Raw genomic sequence first — 26,334 nt, 5'->3', positions numbered from 1 at the left:
ACCAGCCCCCCCCCCCCCCAATTTGTGTTGCATGAAAGCCGACGGCGATGCGCCAAAATCCGTTCTCGTGCGCCAAAAAACCATGCTAAATGTAGCGCAAAATGGAAATCGTCAGAATATCCAATGCTGGTGCGGTCCCCGGACCCTTATTAAATAAGCCCAATGTGTATAGTACAGTGAAATGCAACCAATAAAGCAATGGAGTGTTCCACCTAACTGGTAAGGTGTCGAGGCATCACACTAGTCCGTATAGTATGGTCATGGTATACAGGCTTGACACAAATGAAAGGCTATTAGGCCTGTTCTGAGGCAATGGGTGGTTAAATTCTCTTGGTCCTGTCACCCTTGGTCCTGTATAGATTGAGACTATTATGCTGGGTGCATGAAGAGCAATACTTTTAGCATTAGGAAAATAGCCATATATTATTTTTGTATGTTGTTTGGTTCCACTTGTGCATCAAAAAGTGCTACAAAACCGATTGTGTGAATCAAACTTCCCCATTCTAATGCAAATGCAGAAAAAGTTCACATGTGTCTGTAATGCTATGAGAAATACTTAGCAGTCTCTTTACCAACTGTTTTTGGTGAATTACCAAATTGTTCCCACCTTTTAGTGCACCTGGCTTCTATTGATTCATCCATGAGGTCAACAGTTCTTCTATGAGGGTTATAGTAATCTTGCCCCTAGGAAACAATTGAGTGGGAATGCATGTTTAATTATAGTTTTAGAAATGTTAACAGTATTATAATGAAAATAAAAGTTTTTATGTTGTATGATAGACTTTCATTTCTCAACTCAACCAGAATATGTACATTTAGCCATGTTATAATATGTCTGTCTGTATTATAATATATAATACTAAACCTTTGGGTTGGTGCTACTAAACTACCAACATGTCATTTTGCAAGTGTGGCTTAGTGTCCCAAACATGCTTAAAGGGATATTCTAGGAATATGCATAATTCATATATAAATGGGTTCTTAAAAAGAAACTTATAAATAATTAGTTTTTAAAATGTTGCTCCCCTTAGCAGCAATATGCTGCTGACATAGACTGTAATGAAGAATACTGGCCCTTTAATCAGTCCATTGATTTTCTCTGCGCAGAGCAGACACAGGATAGAAGATGGTCACACTGGTCACATGTCCACATCACATGTGGAGATGTAACTGTACTTTGGTAAGTTTCATGTTGTCAAAGAGGTATTTCGGTCACAATAAGTTATCCCCTATCTGTGGGATAGGTGATAACTTGCAGATCAGTATTCCCCAGTTGTGGGATTGCTTTAAACAGCCAAGCACAGTGTCACAATGCGAAGGGTGTAAATCCACTGTGCCACAAGACCCACATCCTTAGAAGGCAATGCCCCAGCGAACCCCTTGTTCTACACAGAGCAGGTTATGGTGGAGATGACTGAGCCAAGGGGACACCAGATGCACCTCTAAGACGATTGGAAACACGAGACAGCTGGCCCTAGGTAGACTAAAGGACACCAGTACTGAAGTCAGAGGTACAGACCGTCTAAACACAAGATCTGGACCTTCAGCAGAGAGTACGGGAGCACTGGCGCTACAAAGTCGCCATTACAAGCAGTATTTGGTTATATCCATCAGTGTCATAGACAGTGAATGGAGCAACAGCTCACATGCTCACCCTGCTGCTCCATTCATTTGGGATACAATCAACCTCTATTCTCTTAAAAACTTGCTGCGACTTATGTTGAACACAGTAACAATGGCTATATAACAATATTTTAGTACTTTATGGAGTTTGCCATTTATTATACTACAGAGAGTATACTGAATATGTGGTGGAATTTTATCATAGCAGACACATCAGCTGTTTTGAAAAATTGTTGTCTTAACTTTTTTTAACAGCACAATCCATTTTCTACTTTAGACACCTTATTTCAAATCTATTACGGTATGTCAATCTGAATAAGGTGGACAGATTTATGGCAATTTCTCGAAAGGACGCAAATTTAGTCACTTTTTTCAGTAGCACCAGACAAAATTAATACAAAGGGGTAATTAAAAAATCTAAACTGGCAATGTGAAATCAGACACATTCATCTGTATGTAGCAAAGATATATATATATGGCTTGAGAAAGGCTCATGTAGAGCAGAAACGTCTCACTTTATGGAATAAAGGGTCCACCATATATACTGTATATATATATAATATATACACACAACTAGCCCTCATACAGTTCTGTAAACTGAAAAATAAAACAAAGTATGGTTTGGTTAAGGTGAAAGAGGTTGAATCTTTAAAGGGTTAAAAACAAAAAATCAGAAATCCAAGTACAGGCAGTCCCCAGGTTACGTACAAGATACGTACAGAGGTTTGTTCTTAAGTTGAATTTGTATGTAAGTCGAACCTGTATATTTTAAAATTTGGCCCCAGTGACAATTGGAGTTTAAACATTTTTTGCTGTAATGGGCCCAAGGATTATTAATAAAGCTTCATTACAGACACCTTACAGCTGATCATTGCAGCCTGAGACTATAGTAAATCATTCAGAAAGCTTCACCAGAGGTCAGAGGGGTATGTCTGTAACTATGGGTTGTCTGTAAGTTGGGTGTCCTTAAGTAGGGGACCGCTTGTAAAGATTTGGCAAGCAGACTACTCTTTGCCTGGATAAGGAACAAAAATCAAACGCTTGATAAATTCCATAATAAACACAATATTTTTTATCCTAATTCAGGTTGTTTAAAAGCATAATTCCAACCAGCTATTCTACACACAAAATTAATTGTCTAGAGGTAGTCAATAGAAAAGCTTGTAATTGACCTAATGCAAGTGACTTCCATTGTAGTTGCCTTGCATATACTTTTTGCTCGTCGCTTTAGTATATCTTACTGTATAGGCATACAATGGAATACATCATTTATTGGTTTCTATTTTAGGCACATCTGTTATATCTTCAGTTATTTACATCAGTTATTGTGAGACAAAGATTTGTACCAATTTTTGGCTTTCAATTACTAATACAAAAAAAACTAATGACATAACAGAGATTTGAACTAGGTACGGTATATACATAGAGAGAAATTCTTGAGGATTATTATGATATGTCAGATCATATGTAATATTTTATATATTTCCATAATACCTTCATACCTAGTTGTTGTTGTATTTCCTATATTACATTTTCCCAAAAGTGAAATGGGCCAAACAATAATAAAGTAAAGCTTATATGAAATCTTTAATACAGAGTTGTCCGGCCTTTAAAAAAAACTATTTTGCTATAAAAACAAAGAATGTTATGCTTACTTCCTCTAACACTCATGTTTTGTCCTGCTCCACCGCCTGCCAATGTCTTGTCAGTGTTTCTATACAGAGGTAGGAACTCCACATTCATCCACTGCCATGAACCTGACACACCATTATATTCAATGCTATATCAGAAGAGTGGAAGTAGTCAGAGATCAGGAGCACCAAAGAAGTTACGTAATTTTTTTTTTTTTTTTGGTCCCCTCTAGCTGGAAATCTATTTTTTCAAAGGCTGGCAACCCCTTTAAATCCACCAAAAGAGAAGCATCAAAGCAATCAAAATATGACAAATATCTGTAGAAAGGAAGATACACTAGGTAGTAATATACAACAATCTAGTTCACCCTAGACAGAAGTTAATGCAAGGGTAGCACTAATATAATAATACATGCATGTGAATTGTGCTACTCTTTATTTCCTTGTTTCTATTTTGACAATCCGGGATTGCTGGAAAAAATGCAATGTCCGGGGAGCCTTTTCTAACTTTTTTTTCCAGCTATCCCGGCGTGTTAAGGTTAAAGAAGACCAGCACCGGGATCAAGGAGGATAGATGAGTATGTGTAGTTTATTTTTAATTTATATTGCTGGGGGATTTCCATTAAAAAAATTACAATACTGATCCAAATATCTGCCAAATAATGAATAAAATGAAGGATACAATATGCTTGGCCAGTGAAGATTGAATACAATACAGTTTTATGCAACTGTTCCTACTACATCTTGGTAACACCTGTATGTATAATAAGCATATATATCTTAAGCAAAGAACATTTATGTTCATTATGTTTTTAGGTTTACCTCAGAGTCACCTCGAGACAGACTTGGAGACAGCGAACGGAGGGCTGCATTGCTATTCACATCAATACGTTGTCTTCCATGGACTGTTTCAGCTCTTGGGATGGTAGCTGGAGAATTAAGATCACTGTTATTGCTTACACTGCTGTTACTCATCCTCAATCGCTTTGAAATGAAAGTTTCAGTGAAAACTGGAGAAGGATATGCCCTGGACGTCTCTGCAGGCAGCACAAAAACTCAACTCTGCTGCCAGCTACACCATAGAGTACAAATGTTACCAGGAGACCTGGCTGCATAGCAACCTGTGTACACACAGGGTAGGGCTGTTCTGCTGCTCCTGAACAGGAGGGGCGTCATATAATATCAGTGAGTGCACATCAGTACAACACTGAGACACACACATTTACTTCTGTATGTGTGTATAGACAATGATTCATTGAAATGTTATTTGCGTGTAAGGTTCATATTTTAGATTTGTAGCAAAATATGTTTTTGCCCTTTACACGTGAATATTCATACTGGATATTATTAGCCTAGAAATTAATGATATATCTTTTTCTGAGGCTTTCTTCCAGAAACATAACTTGAAGCCTGAGCTCAGGAGTTTTAGGGGGTCCATAAGGCATCCTTTTCAATCATGCAGAAACCAGTACTGTAAACATACATTATAGATAAGGTACAAATTTAGCAACTGGATGCAGCAGCTTTAAGTTATGTCTCTACTTTTAGCTATTTTCATTAAGAGAATCTCATCTTTCTGCCGACCTGTAAGACAACCAACAGCCTTAGACCCCTTTCACACTTGCGTTTTTCACACGCGCTTTTGACGCGCAGAGCTTGCATTGCACTCTGGGTCTTTTCAGACGTTTTTTGTCACGCACACACGCACGTTTTTTTTAACGCGCGTTTAAATCTCGACATGCTCTACTTTTGCAAGTCACGCGTGTGAAAAACGCACCATACAAGTCTATGGAGATGCATCAAAAACGCACTGCACTCTGAGACACTTGCAAGTGCAATGTGTTTTTCAAGCATCAATTGCCATAGAAAAGATAGAGCTCAGTCCTGAGTCCATTTCACGCGCATTTTACGCGCGTGAAAAACGCATTGAAATTGCATTGAAAACGCGCGTGAAAAACTGAGACACTGAACAAACTCTGACTGAAAACTGATTGAACTCTGATGCAAAATGTGCGTTTTTCACTGACCAAACCCTGATCACACCCTGATCAGACTCTGACGTGATCTGCAACGCAAGTGTGGAAGGGGCCTGAGGGCGTGTTCACACGTTCCGCTATCGCGACGCTAGTGCACAGTGGGCGGGGCTCGGGCCGATCGCATATGCGTTTCCCGGGAAACGCATGCGATTAATAACCCGATCGCATGTGTTTCTCTGGAAACGCATATGCGATTGCCCCAAACTCCGCCCCCTGTGCGCTAGCGTCGCGATAGCCCTGAGGGCGCATTCACACGTTGCGTTTTGGTCGCGTTTTCATTGCGTTTGAAACGCATATACAACAGCTGATGAGAGGTGATTTGCCTAATTACATTACCGTTTACGTTTGTAAACGCAATGTTAACGCATTTTGTAAACTGAAATGTTAACAGTGATGTAATTAGGCAAATCACCCCTCCTCAGCTGTTGTATATGCATTTCAAACGCAATGAAAAAGCAGGTCAAAACGCAACGTGTGAACGCGCCATAAGGCACATTTTGCATCAGAGTGCAATCAGTTTTCAGTCAGAGTTTGTTCAGTGTCTCAGTTTTTCACACGCGTTTTCAATGCAATTTCAATGCGTTTTTCACAAGCAGAAAATGCGCGTGAAATGGACTCAGGACTGAGCTCTATCTTTTCTATGGCAATTGATGCGTGAAAAACGCATTGCACTTGCAAGTGTCTCAGAGAGCAAAGCATTTTTGATGCATCTCCATAGACTTGTATGGTGCGTTTTTAACGCGCGTGACTTGCAAAAGTAGAGCAGGTCGAGATTTAAACGCGTGTTTAAAAAAACCTGCGTGTGTGCGTGAAAAAAAATGCAAGTCTGAGGCCGCGGTCACACGTACCGCTAGCCGTCCGTCATAACACGATGCTAGCGCACAGGGGGAGGTCCTCGGCCCGAACGCACATGCGTTTCCAGGGAAACGCATGCGATTGTTAAGCCGATCGCATGCGTTTCTCTGGAAACGCATGTGCGTTCAGACCGAGGACCTCCCCCTGTGCGCTAGCGTCGCGTTATGAACGGACGCCTAGCGGTACGCGTGACCGCGGCCTGAAAAGACCCATTGGTTACAATGGGTCAGAGTGCAATGCAAGTTCTGTGCGTCAAAAGCACACGCAGAAAACGCGTGTGAAAAACGCAAGTGTGAAAGGGGCCTTACAGTTTCTTCTGCAATTTCTTTTGAGTACAGAGACCCGCCCACATGTTGCTGGCAATTTTTTTGCGGGATGAGATGCTTTTTCCAGTGTTAGCATTTTGGGGTTGGTATCTCCTATTGTTGAAAATTTAGGAACTTTTTATTGAGGGCAGGAGTAGAAAAGCATAAATTCTGTACTGGATTTTTTACTTTTTTTGGGGGTGTTCACTGTATAGCCTGATAATCATATTATCTTTATTCTATGGGTCAATAAGATTACGATACCCTACATCACTGATGGCGAACCTCTTAGAGCCTCAGTGCCCAAACTTCCACCAAAAGCCACTTATTTATTGCAAAGTACCAGCACAGGAATTTAAGCAGTAATGTATTTTTCCTTGTTCATTGACAACTTTCAATCCTACAGCCTCCCAAGGACACCAAGGCAGTTGAAAGGAGGAGGGCAAATTCATCTATCATTGTAGGAAGGTTCTGCAGGAAGATTCTTTGAGTTCTGTCTGGTGAACTTCATTCTGGGTTGATGGCCTGGGTGCCCACAGAAAGGACTCAGAGTGCCGCCTCTGGCACCAGTGCCATAGGTTCGCCACCACTGCCCTACATGAATATTTTTTCTTACGTTTTACTAAATTTGTCAAATAAAACCCTAATGTGGGAAAAATCTATCATTTTTGCATTGCCATCTTCCAAGTGGCATAACATTGTAACTTTTTTGGCTACTGAGGCTTTTTGCGGGACGTGTTGTACTTTGCACCAGTATCATTCTGGAGTACATACGTTTTTTTGATCACTTTTTATAGCATTTTTTGTGGGATTGAATAGGTAAAAATCATAATTTTTGGAGGGTTTATAACAGTTTTGTTAACGGTGCTCATCGTGTGGGTTCAATAATGATTTACTGTTATTCAATGGGTTGTTACAGACGTGGTGATACTATATATGTGGTGTTTGTGTTATGATTTAGACTTTTTTTTGCATTATATGTCTCTTTATATGTTATGGGGCTTATGGGCATTTTAATTTTTTTTTACTGTTTCCACCATGGGACATCTGATTGCTTGTTCATGATAATACTCTGCAATACTGATTATTAGTATTGCAGGGTATTAGCAGTGTCAGCTTATGCACATGCACAGGCTGACACTTTGCCTTTAAGATGACGTCACTACCCTACTGGTAGTGCCTGCAGGCAGTGCTGGGGTCCTGATCTGAACCCAGTGCTGCCATAGGAACAATCAGCGCCCCCCGAAAACGGCGTGGGGGCCGATTGTGGGAGAAAGACCCCAAAAGGCAGGTTTGTGGGGGGTGTTACACTGGGGTGTCGGCTATCAGTCACAGCCGGCAACCCATGTTTTCCAATGCTGGTTCGGCTCAGATCTTGAGCCGAACCAGCATCAGCACTGCGTCCAATATATGGGATGCTGAACGCTAAGTGACAGCGCTCAGCGTCCGATATATTGGACGCAGAATGCTAAGGGGTTAAACAGCTGTTAACACTTGTGTTTACAAAATGCAACCGTTAACAACCGTCAAATTTTCATGCATTTTGGAAACGCAAGTTCCTCCCCTGAGGAAGTCTCCAATAGAGGAAGGAACGGGTGGGGAGTACTCCACGCCCTCCATTACTGCTTAACCGCCTTCATGATTTATTGTGCTGATGTCGACCTGCATACCCTATATCCTTACAACAGAATTTTAATGTATGAGAGCATCCTCTTCTCTGGCAATGTGCCATTATGATCTTGGCTGGATATTTCACATATATCTTATAAATTTTGGGTTTCAGGTACTGTGAGCATGTTCATTTGCTTTAGGGCGCGTTCACACATTGCGTTTTGACCTGTGTTTTCAGCTGATGAGAGGTGATTTGCCTAATTACATCACTGTTAACATTTCTTTTTACAAAACGCATCGTAAATGCGTTTTGTTAACACATGTGTTAACATTGCGTTAACAAACCCCTCAGGGCGCGTTCACACGTTGTGTTTTGCAACTTCGTCTGACAAAACAGCACTTGTGCCAACGCCCTTAGGGTGATGCCAAACATGGCGTCTTTGGTCCGTTTTTAGTCCGTTTCTCGCAATTATTTTAATAGATAAACAGGTTGTAAGCAGCCAAAAACGGACTGAAAAACGGATATTTAAAAACGGACCAAAAACGCCATGTGTGACATCACCCTCATACATCATTCATTGATTACCAGGGGCTGTTTAGCCATTATCCCTTTTTTGCAGGAGGTGTGTGGCTGGTGAACCTTAGGGCGCGTTCACACGTTCTGCTAGCACCGCGTTCATAACGCGACGCTAGCGCACAGGGGGCGGAGTTTGGGGCGATCGCATATGCGTTTTCAGAGAAACGCATGCGATCGGGTTATTAATCGCATGCGTTTCCCGGGAAACACATATGCGATCGGCCCGAGCCCCGCCCACTGTGCGCCAGCATCGCGTTATGAACGCGACGATAGCGGAACGTGTGAACGCGCCCTTACATGGTTACACCAATCAGTTGATCATTATATGTACTTTGTACGTTTTAAGTGTTTTTATATTTATCTTCCATATCCTTGTCGGAGTCAGTTTTGTATTATAATAAAGATTTATTGCACAGTATTGATTGGTGTCTTATGGCACACTTCTTGTTTTCCCTAATATCTACATATTGTGTGTCGACACATTTGTTACCTTAGTTGGTTGTGCAGGGTCCACTCTTGCATTATTGGAAACGCAAGTGTTAACAGCAGTTTAATTAGGCAAATCTGTCTTCAGCTGTTGCTATGTGTTTTTAAACGCATGCATTAACCCCTTTCCGCACTTTGACGTGAGTCTACGGCCGCGGTCACATGTACCGCTAGGCATCACATGTACCGCTAGAGGTGATTTGCCTAATTACATTACTGTTAATATTTGAGTTTACAAAAGGCAGCGTAAACATGATGTTAACACATGTTAAAATGTTTTTAATATTTGTTCTGTGAATGCAAATGTTAACAGTAATGTAATTAGGCAAATCACCTCTACGCAGCTATTGTAATGCGTTTCACAACCCCTGAGTGCGTGTTCACACGTTCCGCTAGCATCGTGTTCATAACACCACGGTAGCGCAGAGGGCCCGGGGCTCGGCCGATCGGATTTTCACATTCTCACGGGAAACGCATGCGATTGATAACCGGGTCGCATGTGTTTTTCTGGAAATGAATATGTGATCGGCCTGAGCCCTAGCGTTATGAACGTGACACTAGCGGAACCTGTGAACGTGCCCTCAGGGTGCTGCCACACATTTTAAATGGTCTGAAGACGTGTGCGTTTTTAAATGGATACTTTTTTGTAAACTTACCATGCATTTGGCTGGTTTTAATCCGTTTAACGGCTGCCTACACTTCTACAACTGAAGATAAACAGGTTCAAAGCAGCTAAATGCATGGTTAACATTCAACTTGTGCGTTTTTAAACGTACTTAAAAAGCTTGCTTTTAAACGGTCCAAGAACGTGAAGTGTGGCAGCACCGTTAGGCCGCGGTCACACGTTCCGCTAGCGTTGTGTTAAAATGCACCGCTAGGTGGCACAGGTGGCAGGCCTTTGCCCGATCGCATATTTGTTTCCAGGGATAACCCTGGAAAAGCATATGCCATCAGGCGGAGGGCCGCCCCCCCCCCCCCCCCCCCTATGCGCTAGCACCCCATTACGTGACCGTGACCATGCATTCACATGTTCAGTTTTTCAAATGAAGATTTCAATGTCCAAACCAAGATTGAAGTGAAAAATCCTGTTATATGTTCTCACCCATTATGATTAGAGATGAGCGAACATACTAGTCCGAGCTTGATGCTCGTTCGAGCATTAGCATACTCGAAACTGCTCGTTGCTCGGACGAATACTTCGCCCGCTCGAGAAAATGGCATCTCCCGCGTTGTGATTTTTGGCGGCCAGAAACAGAGCCAATCACAAGCCAGGAGACTCTGCACTCCACCCAGCATGACGTGGTACCCTTACACGTCGATAGCAGTGGTTGGCTGGCCAGATCAGGTGACCCTGGAATAGACTAGCCCCTGCCCGCGCTGCTTGGATCATTCTCTGTCTGGATGCCGCTAGGGAGACAGCTGCTGCTGGTCAGGGAAAGCGTTAGGGTGTTCTATTAGAATAGTGTTAGGCAGGAGTGATTCTACAAGAACCCAACAGCCCTTCTTAGGGCTACAATAACGTTTTATTTTACTTTTTTTTTGGTTTGCCTGTGGCTGGGCTTGCTGCCATTAGTAGTGCAGCTAGTACCATATTGTGAGTAATTTGCAGGGAGACTTGCTACCGTTGTGTTTAGCTCTTAGTGACACACATATCCACCTTAAACACCGAAGTGGGACAATTTATTAGGGGTTTGATTTGAATTAGGCAGAGTCTGCTGATTTATTTTTTTTTACGTTTATTTCTTTTTATAGCTCAAACTAATCTGGCAAAGTAGTGTGCTTTCAGTGTAGGCTAGAAAATAGCCATAGGAGAACCCCAACGGCTTACTTAGGGCTACAATAGCGTTTTATTTTACTTTTTTTTGTTTGCTTGTGGCTGGGCTTGCTGGCATTAGTAGTGCAGCTAGTACCATATTGTGAGGAATTTGCTTGGAGACTTGCGACCGTTGTGTTTAGCTCTTAGTGACACGCATATCCACCTCAAACACCGAAGTGGGACAATTTATTAGGGGTTTGATTTGAATTAGGCACAGGCACAAAATCCAGTTGTGTGCTGTCAGTGTAGGTTAGAAACTAGCCATAGCAATAGGATAGCATCGTTTTGTTTAAAAAATAAAATAAAATAAACACAAAAAAAAAAAATTTAAAGTTTACACTTTAATTTGGAAAATGTTTAACCCGAGGGCTAGGGGTGGTGGAATAGGGCGTGGACGTGGGCGTCCAACTACTGCAGGGGTCAGAGGCCGTGGTCCTGGGAGGGGTGAGACACCACCTGCTGATGAGGGAGCAGGGGAACGCCGCAGAGCTACACTCCCTAGGTTCATCATATCTCAAGTTACTGGGACTCGTGGTAGAGCACTGTTGAGGCCAGAACACTTCGAAGAGGTGATGTCGTGGATTGCGGACAATGCTTCTAGCCATTTGTCCACCAGTCAGTCTTCCACGCAGTCCACCCATGTCACCGAAATCAGCAATCCTCCAGCTCCTCCACCTCAGCCTCCTTCCCCTCAGTCTGCCCCCTCCCAGCAAAATTTGGCATTTGAACCGGCATACTCTGAGGAACTGTTTTCTGGACCCTTCCCACAGTCACAAACCACTTGTCCGCTTGCTGCTGAGCTATTTTCCGATGCCCAGGTTTTCCACCGGTCGCAGTCTGTGGGTGATGATGACATTATTGACGCAGTGGAAGAAGTGTGTAAAGAGGTGTCGGACGATGAGGAGACACGGTTGTCAGACAGTGGTGAAGTTGTTGTCAGGGCAGGAAGTCCGAGGGAGGAGCAGACTGAGGGATCGGAGGATGATGAGGTGACAGACCCAAGCTGGGTTGATAGGCCGGGTGAACACAGTGCTTCTGAGACGGAGGCGAGTCCTATAGCAGAACAGGTTGGAAGAGGCAGTGGTGGGGCCAGACGGAAAGGCAGGGCCAGAGCTGGTGCATCAGCGCCAAATGTTTCCCGTAGTCAAGCTCCCGTGGCGAGGGCTAGATTTTCAGAAGTCTGGAGGTTCTTTAAAGAAACACCGGATGACCGACAGACTGTGGTGTGCAACCTGTGCCAAACCAGGATCAGCAGGGGTTCCACAACTACTAGCTTAACTACCACCAGTATGCGCAGGCATATGAATGCTAAACACCCCACTCAATGGCACCAAGCCCGTTCACCTCCGGCCGGGCACACCACTGCTCCTTCCCCTGTGTCATCTGCTAGTCAGCCCCCTGCCCAGGACCCCGGCCCAAACACCTCCCGTGCGAAAACCCCATCTTCGCCTCCACGATCCTCCACAGCAACCACCAGCGTTCAGCTCTCCATACCCCAGAGGAAGTATAGCGCAACCCACCCACACGCCCAAGCCCTCAACGTCCACATCTCCAAGTTGCTTAGCCTGGAGATGCTGCCCTATAGGCTGGTAGAGACCGAGGCCTTTCGAAACCTCATGGCGGCGGCCGACCCTCGGTATTCGGTCCCCAGCTGCCACTACTTTTCCCGATGTGCCGTCCCAGCCCTGCACAAGCACGTGTCAGAGAACATCATCCGTGCCCTGACCAACGCCGTTTCTGACAAGGTCCACCTGACCACGGACACGTGGACGAGTGCTGCCGGGCAGGGCCACTATATGCCGCTGACAGCACATTGGGTTAACTTGGTGGAGGCTGGGACCGAGTCTGACCCTGGGGCTGGTCATATACTGCCAACGCCAAGGATTGCGGGGCCTACCTCGGTCCAGGTCTCAAGGGCCTACTATGCCTCCTCCTCCTCCCACCCCTCCTCCACCTCCTCCTCTGAATTACCATCCGTGGGCATGGCGCCATCAGTCGGTAGCTCTAGGCACAGCAGCAGTGTCGTCGCTAAGCGACAGCAGGCGCTGCTCAAACTGCTGAGCCTAGGCGATAAAAGGCACACCGCCCAAGAGCTATTACAGGGCATCACGGCGCAGACTGATCTGTGGCTGGCACCGCTGAACCTGAAGCCAGGCATGGTTGTGTGTGACAACGGCCGTAACCTGGTGGCGGCTCTGCAACTCGGCAGACTGACACATGTGCCATGTCTGGCCCATGTGTTAAATCTCTTAGTTCAGCATTTCCTCAAGACATACCCCAATCTGTCTGATTTGCTCACGAAGGTGCGCCGCATCTGTGCGCATTTCAGGAAGTCCAGCACAGATGCTGCCATGTCAACTTCCACCAGAACTGGTAGTCAGGTCAGTCAGCTTCCTTAAGTCTACAATGAGGAGTGGACGTGGATGTCTGATATCTGTCAGGGGCTGAGTAACTTTGAGGAGACAACACAGATGGTCAGTGGCGATGCCGCCATCATCAGCCTCACCATCCCGCTGCTTGGCCTGTTGAAAAACTCTCTGGTCAGCATGAAGTCGGAAGCTTTGCGCTCGTCACAAGAGACGGGGGAAGAAGATTCCCTTGTTGATAGCCAAAGCACCCATAGGTCTGTTTCTCAGCGCATATAGGAGGAGGTGGAGGAGGATGATGAGGAAGAGGAGGAGAATGTTGGCGAGACAGAAGAGGGGACCATTGTTCAGTCCTTCACTGTTCAGCGTGTATTGGCAGAAGAGGAGTTGGAGGAGGAGGAAATGGGCAGTCAGGCCAGTGAGGGGAGTGAATTCTTGCGCGTTGGGACTCTGGCGCATATGGCAGATTTCATGCTAGGCTGCCTATCCCGTGACCCTCACGTTCAAAGAATTTATTCCAGCACCGATTACTGGGTATTCACTCTCCTGGACCCACGGTACAAGCAAAATCTTGGAGAGGAAAGGAGTGTGAGAATGCATGAATACCAGCAGGCCCTGGTGCACAAGCTGAAACAGTATTTCCCTTCTGACAGCGCTAGCGGCAGAGGGCGTACTTCTGCGGGACAAGTAGCGAGGGAGAGTAGGCGACCAGGCAGCTTGTCCAGCACTGGCAGGGGTACGCTTTACAAGGCCTTTGCCAGTTTTATGTCACCCCAGCAAGACACTGTCACCTGTCCCCAGTCGGCAGAGTAGGGCTGATCTTTACAGAAAGATGGTGAGGGAGTACGTAGCTGACCATACCATCGTCCTAAATGATCACACAGCTCCCTACAACTACTGGGTGTCAAAGCTGGACATGTTTATTCATATTTCTTGCATCTCTGCAAGAAAAAAGAAGGTCCTTTGACCTAGATTTAAAACTTAACTTTTATTAATTTTTGGATTAGGACTAAATAGTCTTTTTAGTATTCACAATTCAGATATTAGGTACTAGTAACATGTGCAATTTAAGTTAAAAACGTGATGTGGTGGAAGTGGGTACTATTTTAGGTAGAAACAGGGGGAGAGAGGGTAGATTTTTGGTATAGACTGGAGGGGATATATTTGTTACCCCGTTTTTTTGCGGTTGTAATAGCCGCTCTTCAGTTAACCACCCAGCCAGCCAAGATACCCTAATATCTCCTTCCTAGTATTTGCCTAGCTTTGGTGTGTCGCTGCAGATCAACACAGTGCTATATTAGCTTTGTCCCACTACGTATCACCACTACTAAAAACGTGATTATAAACGCTCAGGCAGCCCCCCCGACATGTTTCGCCATGATTCTGGCGTCCTCAGGGGGTATCGGGGCTGAACTAATGCGCTCGGCGTGTTTCTACTCCTTTTGAAACCTTGTAATGTGACGTCATTAGGGGGATGGTGCAGTCAGGGACCAATCCGCGGTCTGTATTATCGGAAGTGTCTCAGCTGTTTGTCTCTATGCCCACCTCTTATACCTGATTGGCTGTTCGCTGTGACATCATTATTTCGGCCGATTGAGAGGACATCTGGCGCATGCGTACCGACTTGTACATTCCCATTGCGGATTCTTATTGCGCATGCGTGCCGACTTAGATGAATTCGTATCGCGGATGGCGGGTTCTTACTGCGCATGCGTGCCGACTTAGATGAGTTGATATCGGAGATTCATATTGCGCATGCGTGTTGACTTATATATTTTCAGTATGAATTTCGCTGTGTGCCAGGTGCGCATGTGTACTGACTTAGTTGTTTTTAGCAGACGTTTCTCAGTGTTGGCCTCCTTGTATTAGACAGTTTATAAGTGTCTGCGCAGGCGTGCCGACTTAGACGAATGTCCAACAGGTAAGTATACTTGTAGATATTTATGGATCTGATATATAATTTTTGTCCTTTTAGGTTGGCGATAATGGTCATATTGGCACAGAGGAGGGGAAGTTAATTTTAGCCATAAGACTGCTGTTTGTCTATTGGTCTCTTTGATCCATTTTGATCACACGGGTCACAATACAGTACGATCGGTATCCTTAGGAGGGTATGGTAGTTACCAGTACATAAATTTGTATTTTCCATTTTCAAAATATGTGGATTATACATTTAATACAAAGAGTATTACTGTGTTCCTTGAGCTACATCTATATAATGTTCATAGTGGAGGAATTTCAACTTGAAGGATGTTAAATAAAGGGGGTAAAGGTGAAACCCTCATTCAGACCATGTGGGCTTAGACTTTTAAGTCGATAGATCCATCGTGCTTCTAATTGCATTAGTTGGCGATCCACATTGCCCTTTCTAGGGCCAGTTTTAAGGGTGTCAATTCCCCAAAACCTCAGATGTTCCATGTCGCCATTATGTTTCAAACGTAAATGTCTGCCTAGGGACGTGTCTTTTCCCGTTCGAGTAGCGCTGAGGTGAGATGATATTCTTCTTCTCAATTCTTGGGTTGTCTTCCCTATGTATAGTTTAGGGCAACTGCATTTTGCGGCGTAGACAACGTTCATGGTTTTGCAGTTAATGAATTTGCGAATTTCATAACTTTTCTGATCTGGCGGGTTGGTGAAAGTTTTAGTTTTCACCATGTATTTACAAAAAGTGCAGGTTCCACAAGGATGAGATCCTTTGAGGGAGCTTTGTAGCCAGTCACTACCTTTGGATATTTTGTCTGAGAGGTGACTGTGTACTAGTAAATCTCTTAGGTTCTTTCCCCTCCGATATGTTATAGTAGGGGAGGGTGATAGAATATTTTTAAGGTCTTTGTCATTACTCAGGATAGGCCATAAGGATTTTAGAACCCCCATGACTTCTTGTGAATAGGCATCGTAGGTGCCGATGCATCTTACTATATACGCTCCATTATCTTTAGGTCTGTTTGATAGAAGGTCCTCTCTTTTGGTAAGTTTCGCTCTGTGATAAGCTTTGTGTAAGGTCTTTTTGGGATAGCCCCTCTCTCTAAATCTGGAATAGAGGTTGGAGCATTCTCTTTCAAAATCTCCCTCTCTGGAGCAGTTGCGCCTCGCTCTGAGGTATTGACCCACTGGTATTCCGCTTCTGAGAGAGTGTGGGTGCCAGCTCTCCCAGTTTAGAAGATTGTTTGTGGCAGTTTCCTTCCGGTAGATAGTCGTGTGAAGGTGTCCTGTGTGATCGATAGTAATAGTGAGGTCCAAGAAATTGATTTTATTTTTATTGATTTCTGAAGTGAACTTCATGGCAATGGTGTTTTGATTTAATTTGTGTATGAATTCCTGGAAAGTGGGGACATCTCCCTCCCAGAGGACCAGCACGTCATCTATATACCTTCCCCAGAATGTTATGTGTTTGGTATATGGGATAAACTCTTCAGTGAAGACGTGCTGGTCCTCCCACCATCCAAGAAAAAGATTCGCGTATGTGGGTGCGCAGGTGGTGCCCATGGCGGTACCTTTTAGCTGATGGTAAAAGGCACCGCCAAAGAGAAAGTAATTGTGGGTAAGTAAGAAGGTGAGAAGTGACAGGGTGAACGTATTGTGTTGGTGAAACTGAGTGCTCTTTGTGTTCAAATAGAATTGAACTGCTTTTAAGCCTAAATTGTGCTGGATACTGCTGTATAATGTCTCAACGTCCAGACTGGCTATGTACGTCTCAGGAGTGACCGTGATGTCGTGAAGTTTAGTTATCAGATCTTTGGTGTCTTTGAGGTATGATGGTAAAGACCACACAAATGGTTGTAGAATTTTATCGACATACTTGCTTATGCCCTGAGTGACTCAGGGCATAAGCAAGTATGTCGATAAAATTCTACAACCATTTGTGTGGTCTTTACCATCATACCTCAAAGACACCAAAGATCTGATAACTAAACTTCACGACATCACGGTCACTCCTGAGACGTACATAGCCAGTCTGGACGTTGAGACATTATACAGCAGTATCCAGCACAATTTAGGCTTAAAAGCAGTTCAATTCTATTTGAACACAAAGAGCACTCAGTTTCACCAACACAATACGTTCACCCTGTCACTTCTCACCTTCTTACTTACCCACAATTACTTTCTCTTTGGCGGTGCCTTTTACCATCAGCTAAAAGGTACCGCCATGGGCACCACCTGCGCACCCACATACGCGAATCTTTTTCTTGGATGGTGGGAGGACCAGCACGTCTTCACTGAAGAGTTTATCCCATATACCAAACACATAACATTCTGGGGAAGGTATATAGATGACGTGCTGGTCCTCTGGGAGGGAGATGTCCCCACTTTCCAGGAATTCATACACAAATTAAATCAAAACACCATTGCCATGAAGTTCACTTCAGAAATCAATAAAAATAAAATCAATTTCTTGGACCTCACTATTACTATCGATCACACAGGACACCTTCACACGACTATCTACCGGAAGGAAACTGCCACAAACAATCTTCTAAACTGGGAGAGCTGGCACCCACACTCTCTTAGAAGCGGAATACCAGTGGGTCAATACCTCAGAGCGAGGCGCAACTGCTCCAGAGAGGGAGATTTTGAAAGAGAATGCTCCAACCTCTATTCCAGATTTAGAGAGAGGGGCTATCCCAAAAAGACCTTACACAAAGCTTATCACAGAGCGAAACTTACCAAAAGAGAGGACCTTCTATCAAACAGACCTAAAGATAATGGAGCGTATATAGTAAGATGCATCGGCACCTACGATGCCTATTCACAAGAAGTCATGGGGGTTCTAAAATCCTTATGGCCTATCCTGAGTAATGACAAAGACCTTAAAAATATTCTATCACCCTCCCCTACTATAACATATCGGAGGGGAAAGAACCTAAGAGATTTACTAGTACACAGTCACCTCTCAGACAAAATATTCAAAGGTAGTGACTGGCTACAAAGCTCCCTCAAAGGATCTCATCCTTGTGGAACCTGCACTTTTTGTAAATACATGGTGAAAACTAAAACTTTCACCAACCCGCCAGATCAGAAAAGTTATGAAATTCGCAAATTCATTAACTGCAAAACCATGAACGTTGTCTACGCCGCAAAATGCAGTTGCCCTAAACTATACATAGGGAAGACAACCCAAGAATTGAGAAGAAGAATATCATCTCACCTCAGCGCTACTCGAACGGGAAAAGACACGTCCCTAGGCAGACATTTACGTTTGAAACATAATGGCGACATGGAACATCTGAGGTTTTGGGGAATTGACACCCTTAAAACTGGCCCTAGAAAGGGCAATGTGGATCGCCAACTAATGCAATTAGAAGCACGATGGATCTATCGACTTAAAAGTCTAAGCCCACATGGTCTGAATGAGGGTTTCACCTTTACCCCCTTTATTTAACATCCTTCAAGTTGAAATTCCTCCACTATGAACATTATATAGATGTAGCTCAAGGAACACAGTAATACTCTTTGTATTAAATGTATAATCCACATATTTTGAAAATGGAAAATACAAATTTATGTACTGGTAACTACCATACCCTCCTAAGGATACCGATCGTACTGTATTGTGACCCGTGTGATCAAAATGGATCAAAGAGACCAATAGACAAACAGCAGTCTTATGGCTAAAATTAACTTCCCCTCCTCTGTGCCAATATGACCATTATCGCCAACCTAAAAGGACAAAAATTATATATCAGATCCATAAATATCTACAAGTATACTTACCTGTTGGACATTCGTCTAAGTCGGCACGCCTGCGCAGACACTTATAAACTGTCTAATACAAGGAGGCCAACACTGAGAAACGTCTGCTAAAAACAACTAAGTCAGTACACATGCGCACCTGGCACACAGCGAAATTCATACTGAAAATATATAAGTCAACACGCATGCGCAATATGAATCTCCGATATCAACTCATCTAAGTCGGCACGCATGCGCAGTAAGAACCCGCCATCCGCGATACGAATTCATCTAAGTCGGCACGCATGCGCAATAAGAATCCGCAATGGGAATGTACAAGTCGGTACGCATGCGCCAGATGTCCTCTCAATCGGCCGAAATAATGATGTCACAGCGAACAGCCAATCAGGTATAAGAGGTGGGCATAGAGACAAACAGCTGAGACACTTCCGATAATACAGACCGCGGATTGGTCCCTGACTGCACCATCCCCCTAATGACGTCACATTACAAGGTTTCAAAAGGAGTAGAAACACGCCGAGCGCATTAGTTCAGCCCCGATACCCCCTGAGGACGCCAGAATCATGGCGAAACATGTCGGGGGGGCTGCCTGAGCGTTTATAATCACGTTTTTAGTAGTGGTGATACGTAGTGGGACAAAGCTAATATAGCACTGTGTTGATCTGCAGCGACACACCAAAGCTAGGCAAATACTAGGAAGGAGATATTAGGGTATCTTGGCTGGCTGGGTGGTTAACTGAAGAGCGGCTATTACAACCGCAAAAAAACGGGGTAACAAATATATCCCCTCCAGTCTATACCAAAAATCTACCCTCTCTCCCCCTGTTTCTACCTAAAATAGTACCCACTTCCACCACATCACGTTTTTAACTTAAATTGCACATGTTACTAGTACCTAATATCTGAATTGTGAATACTAAAAAGACTATTTAGTCCTAATCCAAAAATTAATAAAAGTTAAGTTTTAAATCTAGGTCAAAGGACCTTCTTTTTTCTTGCAGAGATGCAAGAAATATGAATAAACTCCTCTGAACATAGGTCCCGACCACCCCAAAAACTTCGTTAGGTCCACCTCTCAAACTCTTTAATCACGACAAAGCTGGACATGTGGCTCGAACTGGCGCTGTACGCCTTGGAGGTTCTTGCCTGCCCTGCCGCTAGCGTGTTGTCCATCCCCGATAAGCGTACACACCTGTCGACTGACAGCGCTGACAGGCTGACGCTTATCAAGGTGAATAAAGCCTGGATTTCTCCGGATTTTCATTCTCCACCAGGTGAAAGAATCTCAACCTGAATAATGTATGCACGCACTCCTCCTCCTCATTGTCCTCCTTCTCCTCCTCTTTGTACACTAAAGCAGAGGAAACTGGCTATTTTTTGACAGGGCCAACTGGCTCTAGCTATAGTACTCTATGTATTTAATTTTTCTGGAGGGCCACCTACCCAATCCTCTGTTTTAAGCAATTTTTGGGAGTGCCACATACAGGCACTCAATCTATTTAATTTTTCTGGAGGACCACCTACCTGCTCCTCTGGTTTGAAAACTTTTTTGGACTGCCACATACAGGCACTATCCAAATTAAATTGTCTCCATAGCAGCCTCCACATGTCGTCTTTTTAGGTGGCTCCACACGTTGTCTCCATTGCTACCTCCAGACGTCATCGCCATAGCTGCCTCCAAAAGTCGTCCATATAGCTGCCTCCATACATGGTCTCCTTATCAAACGAACTGTGTCAGGCAGAATTTTGGGTTGTTTTCATGGCTTCCACATCAAACTTGTTAACTTTGTCGCCACCCTGCTGTGTAATCCACAAAATATACTGGCAAACTTTTATCATTTACCGATATTATTTCAGCGCTTCTTACGCATCTGTTTACATTCCCCTCACCCGCCATATCCTAAACTTATAAGAACGCTACTACACTTGATCTTATACAAAAGGTTCTTAGAAGTGCTGTTTGGGGAGTAGCCTAGAGACAGGGGCTTGGATTGGCGAAAGCTCGCCTGGCAGCGGAGCGCCAGCTCCATCTCAAGATCCAACTAACATAGTTTTAACTGCAGCACCTTTAATCTACTACTAGTTCACTGCCTCCATACATCGTCCCCTTATCAAACGAGCTGTGTCAGGCAGAATTTTCAGGTGTTTCACCAGATACATAGTGTAACTCGGCCCATCTGTCGCCGCCATGCTGGAGACCTGAAGTTGCAATCATAGCAGCGCAATATGAATGCCCCATACTGTCGCTCTTAATCATGGAAGTCGTCTCCATGGCTGCCTCCACATGTCGTCCCCTTATCAAAAGAGCTGTGTCAGGCTCATTTTTCGGGCTCATACCGTCAACCTTTTGTTCACATAGGAAATCATTTCAGCGCTTCTTGCTCACCTCCTTTGGTGAAGCCTGAGTCCATTTAGGGTATGTCGCCATGACACTCTCTAGCCTGCCGCTGCTGTCGCTGCCTCTGCATGCCGTTCCCTATAGAGTCAGGGTCAATTATTGCATGTTTTAGATGCTATCTAGCCTCATTCGGTCACTCTGTCATGGCCATGCTGTTGCCCATAATTTTGGCATAATGGTACGATTAAGCAGCCTCAGAGGCATCCATGCATGCTGCCCCTGCTGTTTCCTGTCCATTTCCGTGGTGTTTCCATCCTTTTCTGAGGTTCCCAGGTGTTTGGCCAAGCTTCCCTGTGCAGAGCCTTGGTCCCCTTGAAAAATGCTCGAGTCTCCCATTGACCTCAATGGGGCTCGTTATTCGAGACGAGCACTCGAGCATCGGGAAGAGTTCATCTCGCCAAAAACGCATCAAAAAATGAACCACAGCGCATCGTGTGATTGCGCCCTCAGGTCGCATTCATACTTTGTGTTTTGGTTGCATTTTTATAGCGTTTTGAAACACATTGCAAACACATTTTCCTCTTTATATTACTATTAACATTTTCATTCACAAAATACATTACTGTTTACATTGTGTTTAAGATGTAAGGCAAATAACCTCACCTGTTAATCACAATCAAAAGACAGTGCGTAAGTTAATAGCTGTGCGAGAGCTTGTAACAAATTGCACTTCATTGTAAAGGTATTTACTATTCCATGTCCATGGGCTTGGTTCTACAGTTTTTACTGTGCACAACAAATGACATGTCTCCTATACATAGCTCCCAATCTTCCGGTTTCAGCGGGAGAGTTACCTTTTTTAACCTCGGGGACCGTTCACCCAAAGCATTGGGTCACGTTTTTTTATGTGTTTTTGGCGCATTCCAAAGGCATCAGCTTTGAACACATGCTTAAGTAACGTTGCGTTTTAGCAAATGCTATAGAAACACGATGTTACCTCTGCATGTGATTCAGGCTGAAGCCTTTGGAATGCGTCGAAAACGCACCAGAAAACGTGATGTATGTTCCCTCAGTCTTGCCATCCCGGGCGATTGGAAAAATGCCCCGAACATTTCTGAGGTGTCCCGCACTCACTGAGGTTGTCATGCCACTATGTCCCGGCCACTCCGTCTTTCTGGACCAAGCCCCGTCCCTCCGCCTGATCCGTCACAAGCCCCACCCCTTCCTGACGGCCTCCAGGCAAAGTAAGCTGCATCTGGAAGGGTCCCCCAGTTTCCATTCCAAATTTCATCACATATCTTAACAATAATTCATATAACTTATCTTTTACTCATCATTTTTCCACATGTGAGATTCCCTTCCTGGACCTTCTTCTAATAGGAGATACAAAACAAATGAAAATCGAAACGGACATCTTTAGAAAACCAACATCCGGAAATACTCTCCTACATGCCTCCTCATGCCATCCTCACCATGCCATACCTAAAGGAGAATTCATAAGGACTAAAAGGATCTGTTCTACAATAGAAAGATATGAAAAAGCATCTCAGCATACTTTTACAAGCAAGAGGGTATAACAGACATCTGTTACAGAATACAGTCCACATAATAATAAAAAGTTACTTTTGTTACTACAGTTCATACAACAAACAGTATAACAATATTGTATCCATCCTTAAATGTAACATACCCATCTTATATCAAGATAAAACATTGGCACAAATCTTAAAAGATGGCTGCTCATATGTCTCAAGAAAGGCCAAAACATTGGGTAATACATTAGCTTCCACTCAATTTCACCTAAAGCCTACCAACATCACATGGCCATCCCTCAAAGGCAGTTACAAATGTAATAACTCCAGATGTAACATATGCAAATATAATGTACAAACACAGAATCATACTTCCTTCATAACATCTGCTACATATCAAATCAAAAATTTCATTAACTGTGACTCCCATCATCTTATCTACACAATCAACTGTATTCAATGCAACATGCAATACGTAGGGTGTACCATCAGAAAACTTAAAACCGTGTTGTGGAACACATTTCTGGAGCTACAGCAACAATATGTAAACCATCATCATTAAATTGTAATATACACTTATCTGGAGCCTCAAGACACTTGCAAGACCATCATTCAGATAATCTGGACAATATGAGAGTCATACCCATCCAAAAAGTGATGAAATCGATAAGAGGAGGAGACTGGTCCCACAAAGTCCATGTAAGAGAAGCAATTTGGAGCTTAAAGGGGTATTCTCGTCTGGGCACTCACATTCAGTTTCATTAATCTGCCATATGTAAACATTTCTTCAATTTGATGTTATTAAAAAAAATGTTCCTGTGTGAAGATAATTTTTCATAAATGTTGTCATTTTGTCCCTTAGAAACGAAATAGCTTCCTCGGATACGGCCACCTCTGCTGGATTGATTGCACAAAGAAACAAAAAGTTTTTGTATATGAAATGTCTGTGAGTTACTACATGTCCCACAGCCGTCCTATGGTAATGATCGCTGAATCCAGGAGGTCAGGCAGCACTCTATAGCGCAAGTATGGCCACTGCTGCCAGAGTGTGACATGGTCGTATCTGAGGAAGCTATCTCGTTTCTAAGGGACAACATCACTACATTTATGAGAAATTATCTTCACACAGGAAAATTTTTTTTAATAAAATCCAATTGAAGAAATGTTTATATATGGAAGATTAGTGAAACTGAATGTGAGTGCCCAAACGAGAATACCCCTTTAACTCTGGAAACAAGATACCCTAAAGGCATGAACTATCGTAATGACCTCATGTATACTTATTGACTTACCAGCTCCATTAAGAGCGCCTAACAGCATTTATGCATTATATTACTGTTTCCCTCATTCCGATCAAGTGATTCTCCAGGGGGTGTGTCTTTCAGTCATCAGCTGCTCCATATTCATCTCTATTCATTGTTGACCAATTTGACTTATATAAGCTTTGACCGCCATTTTGACTCTATATCACTTTAGTAGTGCCGATCCCATCTTTTTAATTTTGCAATTTGACTTATATATACATGTATATATCCCATGTATACTTCCTCTCAGTCTTCTCATTTCTATATTGGTATTCCCTGCCATGGCATTGTGATATTTTTAATGTGACCTTAATAAAACAATGTTTTTATATTTTTCCTTTTTGGAACCACACGTTGCTCGATTTTTTCTACTATTTAACAATATGAAGGATGGAGGTCAGAGGCTCCTATATGAAGGATGGAGGTCAGAGGCCCCAATATAGAGGATGGAGGTCAGAGGCCACAATATGAAGGATGGAGGTCAGAGGCCACAATATGGAGGATATAGGTCAGAGGCCACAATATTGGAGGATGGAATTCAGAGACCACAAGATGGAGGATGGAGACCACCGGATGGAGGTAAGAGACCACAGTATAAAGGATGGAGGTCAGAGGCCACAATATGGAGGATGGAGGTCACAGGCAACAATATGGAGGATGGAGGTCACAGGCCACAATATAGAGGATGGAGGTCCGAAATCACAATATGAAGGCTGCAGGTCAGAGGCCACAATATAAAGGATAGAGGTAAGAGGCCACAATATAGAGGATGGAGGTCAGAGACCACAGGGTGGAGGTAAAAGACAACAATACAGAGGATGGAGGTCAGAGACCACCATATAAAAGATGAAGGTCAGAGGCCATAATATGAAGGATGGAGGTCAGAGGCCACAATATGAAGGATGGAAGTTAGAGGGCACAATATGAAGGATGGTGGACATGAGGTCAATATGTGAGGGGGGTGGAGGACTGGATGCCACAATATGAGGAGGATGGAAGACAGGTGGCCACAATATGAGGAGGATCGCGGACAGGAGGCCACAATATGAAGGTCAGAGACAATAATATGAGGGAGGATGGAGGATAGGAAGCCACAATATGAGGAGGATGGAGGACATGTGGTCACAATCTGAAGAGGATGGAGGACAGGAGGCCACAGTAAAAGGAGGATGGAACACATGAGACCACAGTATGAGGAGGATGGAGAACAGGAGGCCATAACACTAAGGAGGATGGAGGTAAGAGAACACAATATGAGGAGGATGGAGGACAAGAGGCCACAATATGAGGAGGATGGAGGATAGGAGGCCAAAATATGAAGAGGAAGGAGGACAGAAGGGCATAATATGAGGATGGAGGACAGGAGGCCACAACATGAAGAGGATGGAGGACAGGAGGTCACAATATGAAGAGGATGGAGGACAGAAGTACACACAAATAGGGAGGATGGAGGCCAGCGGCCACAATACTAGGCAGGATGGAGTTCAGAGGCCACAATACTAGGGAGGATAGAGAACAGGAGGCTACATTACGAGGAGCATGGACGACAGGAGAGCACAATATGAGGAGGATGGGGGAGAGTCCACAATATGAGGAGGATGAAGGAGAGTAGGCCACAATATGAGGAAGATGAAGGAGAGTAGGCCACAATATGAGGAAGATGGAGGACAGGAGGTCACAATATGAGGAGGATGGAGGACAGGAGGCCACAATATGAGGAGGATGGAGGACAGGAGACCACAATATGAGGAGGATGGAGGAGAGGCCACAATATGAGGAGGATGAAGGAGAGGAGGCCACAATATGAGGAGGATGGAGGACAGGAGGTCACAATATGAGGAGGATGGAGGACAGGATGCTGCAATATGAAGAGGATGGTGGACAGGAGGCCACAATATGAGGATGGAGGACAAGAGTGCACACTAATATGGAGGATGGAGGCCAGTGGCCACATTGCTAGGGAGGATGGAGGTCAGAGACCACAAGGCTAAGGAGGATTGAGGTCAGAGGCAACAATATGAGGAGGATGGAGTGCAGGACACAATGTGAAAAGGATGGAGGAGGACAGGAGGCCACAACATGATGAAGGGGGAATATGAGTACAGAAAGTTTGGGCATTATAATTTTGGGGAGATAAATAAAAGTTGGGGAACTAATTTAAAG

General features: G+C 43.9%; 1 protein-coding gene across 7 annotated transcripts in view; it reads right to left on the bottom strand.

Moving 5' to 3' along the window:
* Positions 1-26,334, bottom strand: part of CCDC170 (coiled-coil domain containing 170) — a 154,581-nt gene that overhangs the window by 91,364 nt on the left and 36,883 nt on the right. For 3 of the 7 annotated variants that reach the window (XM_072140938.1, XM_072140936.1, XM_072140937.1), the window contains exons 3-4: positions 4,077-4,183; positions 608-684 (exon numbers count right to left, since the gene is read on the bottom strand). In XM_072140938.1, coding sequence (XP_071997039.1) covers positions 608-684; positions 4,077-4,183 — 184 coding nt within the window. The remainder of the gene's footprint in view (positions 1-607; positions 685-4,076; positions 4,184-26,334) is intronic. The other 4 variants (XM_072140942.1, XM_072140940.1, XM_072140941.1 and 1 more) reach the window with 2 other exon arrangements.

This window comes from Engystomops pustulosus, chromosome 3, assembly GCF_040894005.1.
Source record: "Engystomops pustulosus chromosome 3, aEngPut4.maternal, whole genome shotgun sequence".
In the NCBI taxonomy this organism is placed as follows: domain Eukaryota; kingdom Metazoa; phylum Chordata; class Amphibia; order Anura; family Leptodactylidae; genus Engystomops; species Engystomops pustulosus.
The sequence above is the reverse complement of the archived record's forward strand: the minus strand, read 5'-3'. Positions and strand labels throughout refer to the sequence as shown.